The sequence below is a fragment of the Babjeviella inositovora genome (genome assembly GCF_001661335.1).
Source record: "Babjeviella inositovora NRRL Y-12698 unplaced genomic scaffold BABINscaffold_2, whole genome shotgun sequence".
NCBI classification, from domain to species: domain Eukaryota; kingdom Fungi; phylum Ascomycota; class Pichiomycetes; order Serinales; genus Babjeviella; species Babjeviella inositovora.
The window spans coordinates 1,018,277-1,028,556 of record NW_017566839.1 but is presented as its reverse complement, the minus strand read 5'-3'; the positions used below and the strand labels follow the sequence as shown (position 1 = coordinate 1,028,556).

General features: G+C 48.3%; 6 protein-coding genes across 6 annotated transcripts; 5 read left to right on the top strand and 1 right to left on the bottom strand.

Annotated features, from left to right (window-relative positions):
- The first annotated feature begins 240 nt into the window (after positions 1–240).
- Positions 241–1,230, top strand: BABINDRAFT_160072 (uncharacterized protein). Its single transcript, XM_019128040.1, has one exon. It carries the CDS (start codon positions 287–289, stop codon positions 1,076–1,078), a length of 792 nt encoding a protein of 263 aa, XP_018987169.1. The 5' UTR covers positions 241–286; the 3' UTR covers positions 1,079–1,230.
- A 776-nt stretch (positions 1,231–2,006) lies between these two features.
- BABINDRAFT_160071 (uncharacterized protein) lies at positions 2,007–3,228 on the top strand. The gene has a single exon (XM_019128039.1). The coding sequence runs from the start codon at positions 2,120–2,122 to the stop codon at positions 2,870–2,872; it is 753 nt and encodes a 250-aa protein (XP_018987168.1). The 5' UTR covers positions 2,007–2,119; the 3' UTR covers positions 2,873–3,228.
- A 352-nt stretch (positions 3,229–3,580) lies between these two features.
- Positions 3,581–4,723, top strand: BABINDRAFT_6482 (GTPase; the record flags this gene model as incomplete). Its single annotated transcript, XM_019132438.1, has 1 exon — positions 3,581–4,723. The coding sequence occupies one exon, from the start codon at positions 3,581–3,583 to the stop codon at positions 4,721–4,723; it is 1,143 nt and encodes a 380-aa protein (XP_018987167.1).
- Positions 4,724–5,376: 653 nt separating this feature from the next.
- BABINDRAFT_31863 (uncharacterized protein) lies at positions 5,377–6,978 on the top strand (the record flags this gene model as incomplete). Its single annotated transcript, XM_019131563.1, has 1 exon — positions 5,377–6,978. One exon carries the CDS (start codon positions 5,377–5,379, stop codon positions 6,976–6,978), a length of 1,602 nt encoding a protein of 533 aa, XP_018987166.1.
- Positions 6,979–7,342: 364 nt separating this feature from the next.
- Positions 7,343–8,180, bottom strand: BABINDRAFT_160068 (S-adenosylmethionine-dependent methyltransferase). The gene has a single exon (XM_019128038.1). The coding sequence runs from the start codon at positions 8,128–8,130 to the stop codon at positions 7,381–7,383; it is 750 nt and encodes a 249-aa protein (XP_018987165.1). The 5' UTR covers positions 8,131–8,180; the 3' UTR covers positions 7,343–7,380.
- A 109-nt stretch (positions 8,181–8,289) lies between these two features.
- BABINDRAFT_160067 (uncharacterized protein) lies at positions 8,290–9,589 on the top strand. The gene has a single exon (XM_019128037.1). It carries the CDS (start codon positions 8,336–8,338, stop codon positions 9,347–9,349), a length of 1,014 nt encoding a protein of 337 aa, XP_018987164.1. The 5' UTR covers positions 8,290–8,335; the 3' UTR covers positions 9,350–9,589.
- The last annotated feature ends 691 nt before the right edge of the window (positions 9,590–10,280 follow it).

Genomic DNA, 10,280 nt, shown 5'->3' with positions numbered 1-10,280 from the left:
TACACATGTACAATGACATTCTCACCAATTACTAAAATCTCATTCAAACGGTTAGAAATATCCATTTAACCCCCCATAAATACTTTAAAACCGACAACTATTTTTTATTCCAGCCTCTCCAACTTTTATTGTCTGGCCACACCACAGAAGACTAACTGTCCTGCACATAGTACTTTACCCGGCTGCATGTCAGTTTTATTACTATATCGCCATCGGGGAATTGCCCCCAGATCTGAATCTCGATCTAATATTTCTCCTCCCTAGACCCGTTCCTGCCCCACCACAGATGCTTGACAACACCACACTTATTATTCCTACAGTGGCGATCGGGAATGTTCCGCAATTGGCGACCGATTTACTCATTCACACGTACCTGTTCCAGAAGGTGCGGGTATTGAGCGGCAGATACCTCTACCCATTTGCGTCGCCGCGCGACACGACGGGCGCGGCCGCAGACGGAGTCTCGTATTCCTTGGAATTGTACTACTGCAAAACGCTCAACGTCGCAACTATCCAGCAAAGATCGCCCGTGTTGTCTGGCCATTTGGGAAACTTTGTCAAAGAGGTTATCCTTCCGCTAATTGAGTCGGAAAAGTTCGCCAGAGTGGTGATTCTCGATTCGTCCGACGCGGGGCTTCTCATGCGCGACACGCCCTGGGATGAGTACTTTGGCGCGCGTGCGCCGGAGGACGCACAGACTCCGTCGACGTTTGAGCTCTACGAAACAGAGATAAACCTCAGCTTGACCGCGAGACTCGGCGGATTGAAGCTTCACAGCGACGAATTATCGCTGGAAGAGGAAAAGTTGCAGCACAGCTCGTTGTACACGCGGTTCGTCATGAGGGGCTTGCGCGAACTGAGTGCCCTGGGCACCGATGCCAGCCATGTGCTCAAGGTGACGGCATTGCTCACATACGTATACGAGGGCGATAACTTCCGAGACGCGGAGGCGTTAGCTAGCAAGGTAGTGGATGTATTGCAGCTTGAGTCTGCCCAGTGGCTCAAGCCGGTAAGCTGGGAGGGGGTCTATGGGCAAAGGACCATCCCGGATTCCATGGAGGAGGGTATCTTTGGTTAGGGTCTAAAGAATAATGATAATGTCAATGGTTGGTGTAGAAGCTATTCATGGTGAGAGTGATCAGCTAAAATGAGGAAATACGCTAAATGTTGTAGAACAGGTATAATTAACCCGAGGAGTGCGATGTTTGAATGCACCGAACTAATTCACGGAAGGCTGTAGTATATCTACGTAGGTAACGAGATAACCGGGTAGAATTGATTGATAATTAGACATGAGCTAGATATGCAAAGAGGCGGTTAACCCTAAGATTTTTTTTACAGAAATTGATAAGTTATCGGCATTTCCCATCCTAAAGCCTCATGTAGGATGGGTATCTTTACTATACTTTTATTCTGGGTGCATCATAGCCGAAAGTGGGTTCACCATACCACGTTCATTGTCTTAAATGATTCAAACTACAGTGCTAGTACACTGGAAATATAATCTAACTAGAATGGCATAGTAATATTTACATAGCTCGTTTAGAGATCGTAAGCATTTCTGGAGCCAGCCATATTATGGTTATAATCCACGTATGCACTACCGATATACCTTTATTGCGGATTTAGTGATACATAGTCCCATGTAAATATCTATCTGATCCATCACATTGGTTATATCTCTCGCTTCTAAGGATCTTTTCACAAATTCATAAACTATTAAAACCTGTATTCATAAAATCGTCGCTTTTGGCCTACACTACGGTCGTTCGCATATCATTACACGTGATACGATACCCCCATGGGCTCAGGTGGCAGGCGGGATATCAGTAGCAAATCCACCGTCTCCATTACAATTCCAACCACAGCCAAGAGATATAGTATGAGTGTGCCTGATTTGATCTTAGACCCCAGTTTGAAGTACTGGGTGCTCTTGCCCATCTCCTTCGTGATGGTAATGGTAGGGGTGTTGCGTCAGTACGTGACGGTGTTGCTCCAGCCGTCCCCGAAGCTTCTGGACTGGAAGAAAGTCAGAGAACAGTATGTATACATTGAGTCAGAACCGTGATTTATGCCAATGGGGTGTGATAAGCGCGATATTTATTGTTCTTGCAGTTAGATGACCGGCTTCAGAAGTAAGCCAAATATCGGTCACTCACCAAATTTCCTACCTAAAAACCCTATGGCCATTAATTTCTCAGATCTGAAAACCCTTGCGACTCAAACTTCTGCCGAAAGCTTACTAACCTTTAGACAACACTTGCAGAAGAGTGCACAATTCCGCACCAACGCCAACCTCGTGCTCACAAAGGCGCAGTTCGAAACCAAACAGGCGTACTTGATCCAGACGTTCAGGTCGATGCAATACTTAGCGGAGCCGATTGTTGAAGATGCCTCGCCGGCTAACCCGTTGGCGGACCCAAACATGTCGGACGCGATGTATGGGATGATTAAAAACAACATGGCGAACTATGTCCCGCAGACGTTGATCATGTGGTGGGTTAACTTTTTCTTTGCGGGCTTTGTCATCATGAAGTTACCGTTTCCGTTGACGTTGCGTTTCAAGTCGATGCTTCAGAACGGTGTCATGACTCCGGATTTAGACGTCAGATGGGTCTCATCTATCAGTTGGTACTTTGTCAACTTACTCGGCTTGAGACCAATCTACAATTTGATCTTGGGCGACAACACCATCACCCAGCAGATGATGCAGACCAATCAGCCGACCTTGAACACCATGCCGGGTGGCCCTACTCCAGAAAAGCTCTTCGAGGCTGAGTTGGAAAATATCCAAATCTTGTCTTACAACGGTGCGGCTGTGTTTGATAATATCGAGGACAGAGTTTTGGCGTTTTACCATGGAAGAGCCTAACTAAAGGGGAGTTGATGGTGAAAGAATGGGAGGTTCCGAAACTATATTTCTTGTTTTGCAGGATTGCGTAGAGCAGTTCAGCCTGAGCGAAAATGTACATTATAACATGTCATACAAGAGAACGGGCAATCTCATGTAATGACAGTCGTTGCACCGATCACAGCTTTTCATCAAACTGAGCGTAGCTATCCACAGAACGAGCTCTGGATATCTAACCAGGTACCATCGTATTCATTGAGAGGTTGATGGAGAGACTTCAACCTTTGATACAAAGAATGAAAAAATGCTGATTGCCGGACAAATGTCACCAAATCTTTAAATTATACTTTCCCCATAAAAAAAAAACAAAAAAAAAAAGCTGGCACTTCCAATATTAAGAATTTGATCTGAGAATATGCCTATTCAGTGCGCCAGACGTACGACACTTCCTACGATGTTCTATAATTTTTGTATAAAACGACTGTGTCGAAAAGAGTTGGACAAGAAAAATAGCTACACTGCTTATTAGTATTCTAATAATTTAAAACCTAATGTACATTCAAAAATTGCCCCTCTCGCTTCAAATCGCTACGGACGGTGACGTACAGAACATTACGGAAAATCCTGCACATACATGCTTAATCAGCGTGAGACAGTAAGATGAGCAAAAAAAAAAATATCAGCAGCAAAACTGCTGGATTTGCTTTTGCTCTTCTCACTCCACACACAATGTCTCCAGCAACTGTTATCTGCATTGGAATGGCCGGCTCCGGCAAAACCACGTTCATGCAACGCTTGAACTCGCACTTGCATGCGAAGAAGGAGCCGCCGTATGTGATCAACTTGGATCCCGCCGTGTTGAAGGTGCCCTATGGCGCGAACATCGACATCCGCGACTCTATCAAGTACAAGAAGGTGATGGAGGAGTACAATCTTGGGCCTAACGGGGCTATCGTCACGTCCTTGAACCTCTTTGCGACCAAAATCGACCAGGTGATTCTGTTGGTGGAGAAGCGTTCTGAGAGCTTTCTGAACGTGATCGTCGACACGCCCGGTCAGATCGAGTGTTTCATCTGGTCCGCATCCGGTGCTATCATAACTGAAGCGTTTGCATCCACGTTCCCGACCATTATCGCATACATTGTTGATACGCCACGGTCTTCGTCGCCCACCACGTTTATCTCCAACATGTTGTACGCATGCTCCATTCTCTACAAGACCAAGTTGCCGATGATTATCGTTTTCAACAAAACAGATGTGCAGAGCGCGGACTTTGCGAAGGAATGGATGTCTGACTTTGAGGTTTTCCAGGAGGCTTTGAGACACGACGCAGAGGTCAACGATGACGGGACATCTTCTGGGTACATGAATTCGTTGGTCAACTCCATGTCGTTGATGTTGGAGGAGTTCTACTCGCAGCTTGATGTGGTGGGCGTTTCCGCGTACACTGGCGACGGCTTTGACGAATTTTTAGATGCAGTCGACCACAAGGTGGACGAGTATAATGAGTTCTACAAAGCTGAGCGCGAAAGAATCATTAAGGACAAGGAAGAGGAGGAAAAGGCCCGCAAGGAGAAATCGATCCTGAAGTTGATGAAGGACTTGGACATCAAGGGAAAGCCTGTCCGGGACGAGGTGGATGTCTTGTCCGACACTGAGAGTGTCGAGGCGGGTGAGAACGACGGCGAGGTTGCGCGTGACGAGGACGAAGGCCCGCTGAGAGTGTACACCTTCCCGGAAGACAGAGCCGGTGAGGTTACCGCTAAGACGGATGCCGACTTGCAGGCCCGCTACCAACAGGCGTTCGAGTCGACCGCCAAGACCGCTTCTAGCCTGACAGCCGAGTCCATCGCCCGGTACATTAACCAATAGTGAGGACTAGGATTGTATATTAAAGCGTAATAAAGGATATGTAAGGAAACATCAACTGGGTGTGCGGCGGGGTTAGATATCTCCACCAGTGGTGGGTTAGGGGACCCCTGCGCTGAAACGGAGCCCTCACGGAGAAACGCTATTTGAAAACTACATTTAGAAAGGGGCCATGGGTGATCCGGTCTTTTAGAACCTTTCCTTCACATCTGTCTCAGGCTTGGCCTGATAAAAGCTTTAAAAATACAGTCGCGCTCCGGGACTGAGATAAGCGATGAAAGGGACCATCTTCGGTTCACGCTTATCCCAGTCACCTGACTGATGGTAAATACACCCTGCAGGATATATCCCCACGTTCAGCTGTCACGATTACAATGGTTCTCCCTATTAACGTACAAATCATCCATAAACCGCCTATTTCCATTTAATCCCTCTAAAGAACCAGTTAAATTATGATCCAATTTGACAGACAACGCCGCTGGGTGGTGATCAGAGGCCAACGGTATCGTCCGCTCAGCGTGGCGGCGTGGCTTGCGGTGCTCGCGACCATCGTATATGTGTTCGTCCATCTGAACATTGAGGAACGGGAGGAAAGACCACAAGTTGTGCCTGTCCAGCCAAAAGACAAATTTGCGTTTAAAAATAACGTTCTGAACATGAACAAAGTTGCTCCACGGGTACCGCCGTTCAAGGGAAAGAAGACCGCGCCGGAGCACAAACCAAAGCCAAACTCCTTTTTTTCCAACTTCAAGTCGTGCCCTGACTACGTGGATTATTCCCAAGCCCGTCATGGCCCATACAGCGACGGGCCGTTGGAGTTGCCGTACATGAGACCCGATGAGCGGTGCCGGACCTTCACCTCGGAAGCGGTGGAAAAGGTGGTTGCGGACTTGGTTTCGCGCATCCCCGACCTGGATTTGGCGCGGTTGGTGGAAAACTGCTTGCCAAACACCCTAGACACGACTGTTTTGTGGAAAACCGAGGCGGAGGCGTTTATTGTCACCGGGGACATCCACGCGGAGTGGCTCAGAGACGCGGCGCGACAGCTCTCGGTCTACCAACCACTTGCACGTTACGACCCGGCGTTGCTGAAGTTGATTCGTAGCGCTATCGCTACCCAGACACAATTTGTGCTTAACAGCCCATATTGCAACGCCTTCCAACCCCCTGTGAGGTCAGGGTTAGAGCCCTCTAAGCCTTCGACGGACAAAGTGTTCCCTAAAGTTCCCTGGAAGGTTGTGTTTGAGTGCAAATGGGAGCTCGACTCGCTTGCGTCGTTCTTGACTCTCAGTAACGAGTATTACGCCAGCACTGGCGATGCCTCATTTGTGACGGAGGAGTGGCTCAGGGCCTTGGAAACGGTGTTGAAGGTACTCACGCGCCAGTCGGTAGCGACCTACGACGAAAATGGAGCGGTCAATCCGTTCTACTACACCTTCCAGAGGGATACCAACATCGGTTCAGAGACATTACCGCTTGCCGGGACAGGAAACCCTGTCAACTATGGCACGGGATTGGTCAGATCTGCCTTTAGGCCTTCTGACGATGCGTGTATTTTGCAGCTCTTTGTCCCCGCCAACGCGCACATGGCTGTGGAGCTTACTAAAACGGCCGATATGTTGAGAGAGGCGTCAAAATCAGAGAAGGTGTCAAAGATCGTTACTGCGTGTCAGAAGTTTGCCCAGACGATCCGCCAGGGGATCTATGACCACGCAGTGGTGAACCACCCTGTCTTTGGTGAGGTGTTTGCCTATGAAGTGGACGGGTTTGGCGGCACGGTGCACATGGATGATGCCAACATTCCTTCTCTTTTGTCGCTTCCGGACCTCGGTTTCCTCGACAGGTCCGATACCGTGTATCAAAATACCCGCAAGATGGTGCTCAGCAAGCGGGGAAACCCGTACTACCAGACAGGATCGTACTTTGAGGCCATCGGTGGCCCCCATGTCGGAATCCACAGTGCGTGGCCTATGGCGGCGCTTATGCGCATCCGGACGTCGGATAACGCAGAAGAGATTGCGGAAAACTTGGAAATGCTCAAAAAAACCACCGGTGGCTTGGGCTTGATGCATGAAACGGTGAACGTGAATTCAAAAGGTGGTGTGGCGTACTCACGGCCGTGGTTCGCCTGGTGCAACTCCGAGTTTGGCAAGACAATTTTGGACTTGGCCAAGCGCATGCCCGAGGTGGTGTTTGGAGAGGGCGCCGAGGCGTATGACATTAATGAGGCGTTTAGAGATTGGACCACACAGGGGTGACATGTTAGGTACTTGATAAGAGGTGATTGGTGTAGATGGGGAGATATCTATCCCACTCTAATACAAGCAATATGCCGATTTTAAAGGATGTGTCGTGGAGAACCTCAAATATAGGATCAATTAATGTTAGCGAGGATTGATTTCAATGACATTTGTTGCGTAGAAATGTAGCCTTGACGTTGAAATTTCGTCATGACTTACCCTTTCTATTCTACCCCCAGATCCCTGTGCTTGTCATAATACACTTATTCCCCAGGCGACACTTAACTATATACCGCTACTTTTAAACCTCACAACCTCCTCAGGCTTCGTTCTATACATTAACCGTATATTGGTTATTTGAATCCACCGCCCGTATTACTTGTCCTATTTAACTCTTTTATTGAACCTATCTTACACTTTCTACCATTCTGGGTACAAGAAGAACGAGTAGACCCTTGCTCTAATTTCCGCAGTCTCGTCGTCCTCCTCAAACATCGGCTTCCACACCACCAAGTCGTTCTTTTCGGATCTGAAGCCGTAGTCCTTGGCGGTCTCGAAGAACTCCAAGTCGTTCTCGAGGAGCCATGGTCTGTGAGGCGAGAACACAACAAACAACTTTCCATCAGGGGAAAGACAATCCTTGCAGGTCTGCAAAAGTTTCAAGTGCTCTGTATGGTTGAAGACCAAGTCGGACAAGATGATGAGGTCGAACTTTTCATCGTTGATCTCAGAGGTTAACTCGGCGGTGTCGTTCCCCCAGATATAGCCCTTGACCACCACCTTCTCCAGAGTCAATCCCTCGCAGTGATCCACGTTGTACTGGATGTTGGCAATCAAGTCTGGGTCTGGGTAGTCGGTGCACACCACCTTGGCGGCGCCGTTCAAGCCACACACTAAGGACGGCAAAGCGGCCGCCGCACCCAACTCCAAGACCTTTTTGCCCTTGGATAATTCCACGTGTTCGTCGATATAGTTAGCAGTGTACTTCCCGGCGTTCCACAACAAGTGACCCCATAGCGGGGAGGTCCCCACAAGGCGGAGGGGGATTTGCGCTGGGGACGCGTCCTTCAAGACCCTGTCGTAGGTGACAAAGTGCGCAGCTGGTGGGGGAGGGCGGAAATCATTCGGTTCTTCGAAAAGACCAAAGTCCAACACTTCTTCGTCGGACATGATGATGTGGAGGTAAGGCCAGTGATGTGTGGAGCGAGAGAGCAGATTGTTTAAAAGTCGTGCAGAGCCATTCCGAAAAATTTCCAATAGATTTATCTGCCGGATTGGTTTAAACTTTAGACGTCTCATGCCGGCCTTTAAATATAACGATAAGACTTGTCATACAAGGCACTCTCCCATACTAAGCCCTCATTTTCTGGCATTTATGAAGCGGCTCGTTCCTATCCCGACACGGACGGTACTACCACGGTTCCAAGACTTAGTAGTCCCGCCAGATGAGTACATCAGGCATCAGTTCCTGGCCACCTCCCCTAGTAACAAAGCCGCCACAGCGTCCAAGTTGTTCAAGGAGCAGTATATCACGAAAGAGTCCAGACCGAAAACCCTAGCGCTTGATCCCAAGCTTTTTTCTCCCATGATGCGTGAGGTGTTGAAACCGCTCTATGCATCCGCCCTTGCAGATCGAGTCTCTGCGAAGCTCCTCAATGATGACCAAAGCTGGAACTTTGTCCAGGACTTGCGGTTGCGGCACGTGCCGTATCCCAAGACTCTCGCGGAAAAGAGACGGCGGATGGCGTCAAACCCCGGGAGCTATGGGTTGGATGGGCCGGATCAGCTCGTGGTGGGGAGGTACATTAACATCTTGAACGATTACCCGGTGGTTATTGTGCTCCAGCATACGGGAAAGTTAACCACCGATATATCCTGGCTCAAACTCTTGGGGGAGTTGGATACCACCGTGTACCACGCCGAAAAGATCGAGGATTTACTTTTTGCCCGTGCCAACCAGGAAATAACGTCCCTGGAGGACCCCTTTTCTCTGTATCTTGTGGAACGCTCCACCGAAGAGCCTGAGTTTACTCCTAAGCAGTATATCATCGCCGTTTCCCAGACAACGCTATCCGACACGTCTCCGTCGCAGCTTCACACGCTTCTCGACAAGTATCGTGTGGACGTTTCTGTCGTCTGTGCGCGTCTTTTGTTGAACAACGACGCTATAAAGAGCGAAATATTGGCGACGATTGGCGGCTCTTCCGAGAAGGGAGAGTTTATGAAACAGGCCATGGAGCGAACACGCACTCGGAGACTCACCGAACAGACGGGCGCCGCTGGCGGCATGGGGAAGTGGCTTATTATGTTAGCGGAGAAGGGGTTGTTGCGTGTAACTGACTCTACGACTAAGGATGGTTCCGAATGTTCGTATTTATTTAAGGAATAGAAAACGCGGATATGAGACGAAAAGTGAGTGTATGCCACAACGGACGAGATATATGAAGGGTGATGTGAAACTTGAGGCTGCGATATCAAAGAGTGATATGTCATATCCCGGCTGTGAAATATACGGATGCTATAATGAGATTTCCGGCCATATCCACTTTTACGTAGTACCGAAAAGGGATCTCAACCTAGTCCAATACTCTTTCTAGTATCATTGTAAGTTTGAAAAAGGATTTCAGTCTAGTCCAATACTCCTTCTAATACCATTGTAAGTTTGAAAGAAAATTCCAATTTGGTGAACAATCTTTCTAAAACCCTTCGGCATCTGGCATATCCAGTTTTCAGCGTTTGGTTCAGCCAGAATCTCTGGTTGAGAGTTCGACCCAATCCTAGGTAACCAGCTTTAGATCTATTGTAACAGGTTCATTAAACCAGCCACCAGTTTATTGCCCTGTTTACTGATTCTTCTGAATATTGTTTGTAAGCCCGACCTTGTTGGTGTTGCCGATATATGCGAGTTGCCCCACAAACCCAATTGCTCAACGGCGTGCACATGAAAATTACAGATCGTGGATGCGAGGTATTTGGCAGGGTTCTCATATACAATCAACTGGTATCGGGATTAACGGTAACGATGGGCTGTCTCGTATGACATACATTACTTTCCACAGATTTCAAGCACAATCTTGACTAATAACGATTGCAAGTGTGATTTGGTTGCTGAATAGCTACATTCGCATCCTGAGCCATGTGAAGATGCACGCCGCTTCACCAGCATGTGCATATCCTTAGTCTTTCGCGCAGTAGCTCTGAAGGCCAAACCATGTCCCGGAACTTGTTCCATCCAAGAGTAAATGATTTAGTTAACAGTTTCATCATTAGACCCCACGGTTTTCGTTTCTCTTCTGTGTAAACTACCAGAGCCTGGCTTC

Bases quoted from the DNA above. Each gene is read 5' to 3' on its own strand.
- BABINDRAFT_160072 (XM_019128040.1), top strand. From the start codon at position 287: ATGCTTGACAACACCACACTTATTATTCCTACAGTGGCGATCGGGAAT.
- BABINDRAFT_160071 (XM_019128039.1), top strand. From the start codon at position 2,120: ATGACCGGCTTCAGAAGTAAGCCAAATATCGGTCACTCACCAAATTTC.
- BABINDRAFT_160068 (XM_019128038.1), bottom strand. From the start codon at position 8,130: ATGTCCGACGAAGAAGTGTTGGACTTTGGTCTTTTCGAAGAACCGAAT.
- BABINDRAFT_160067 (XM_019128037.1), top strand. From the start codon at position 8,336: ATGAAGCGGCTCGTTCCTATCCCGACACGGACGGTACTACCACGGTTC.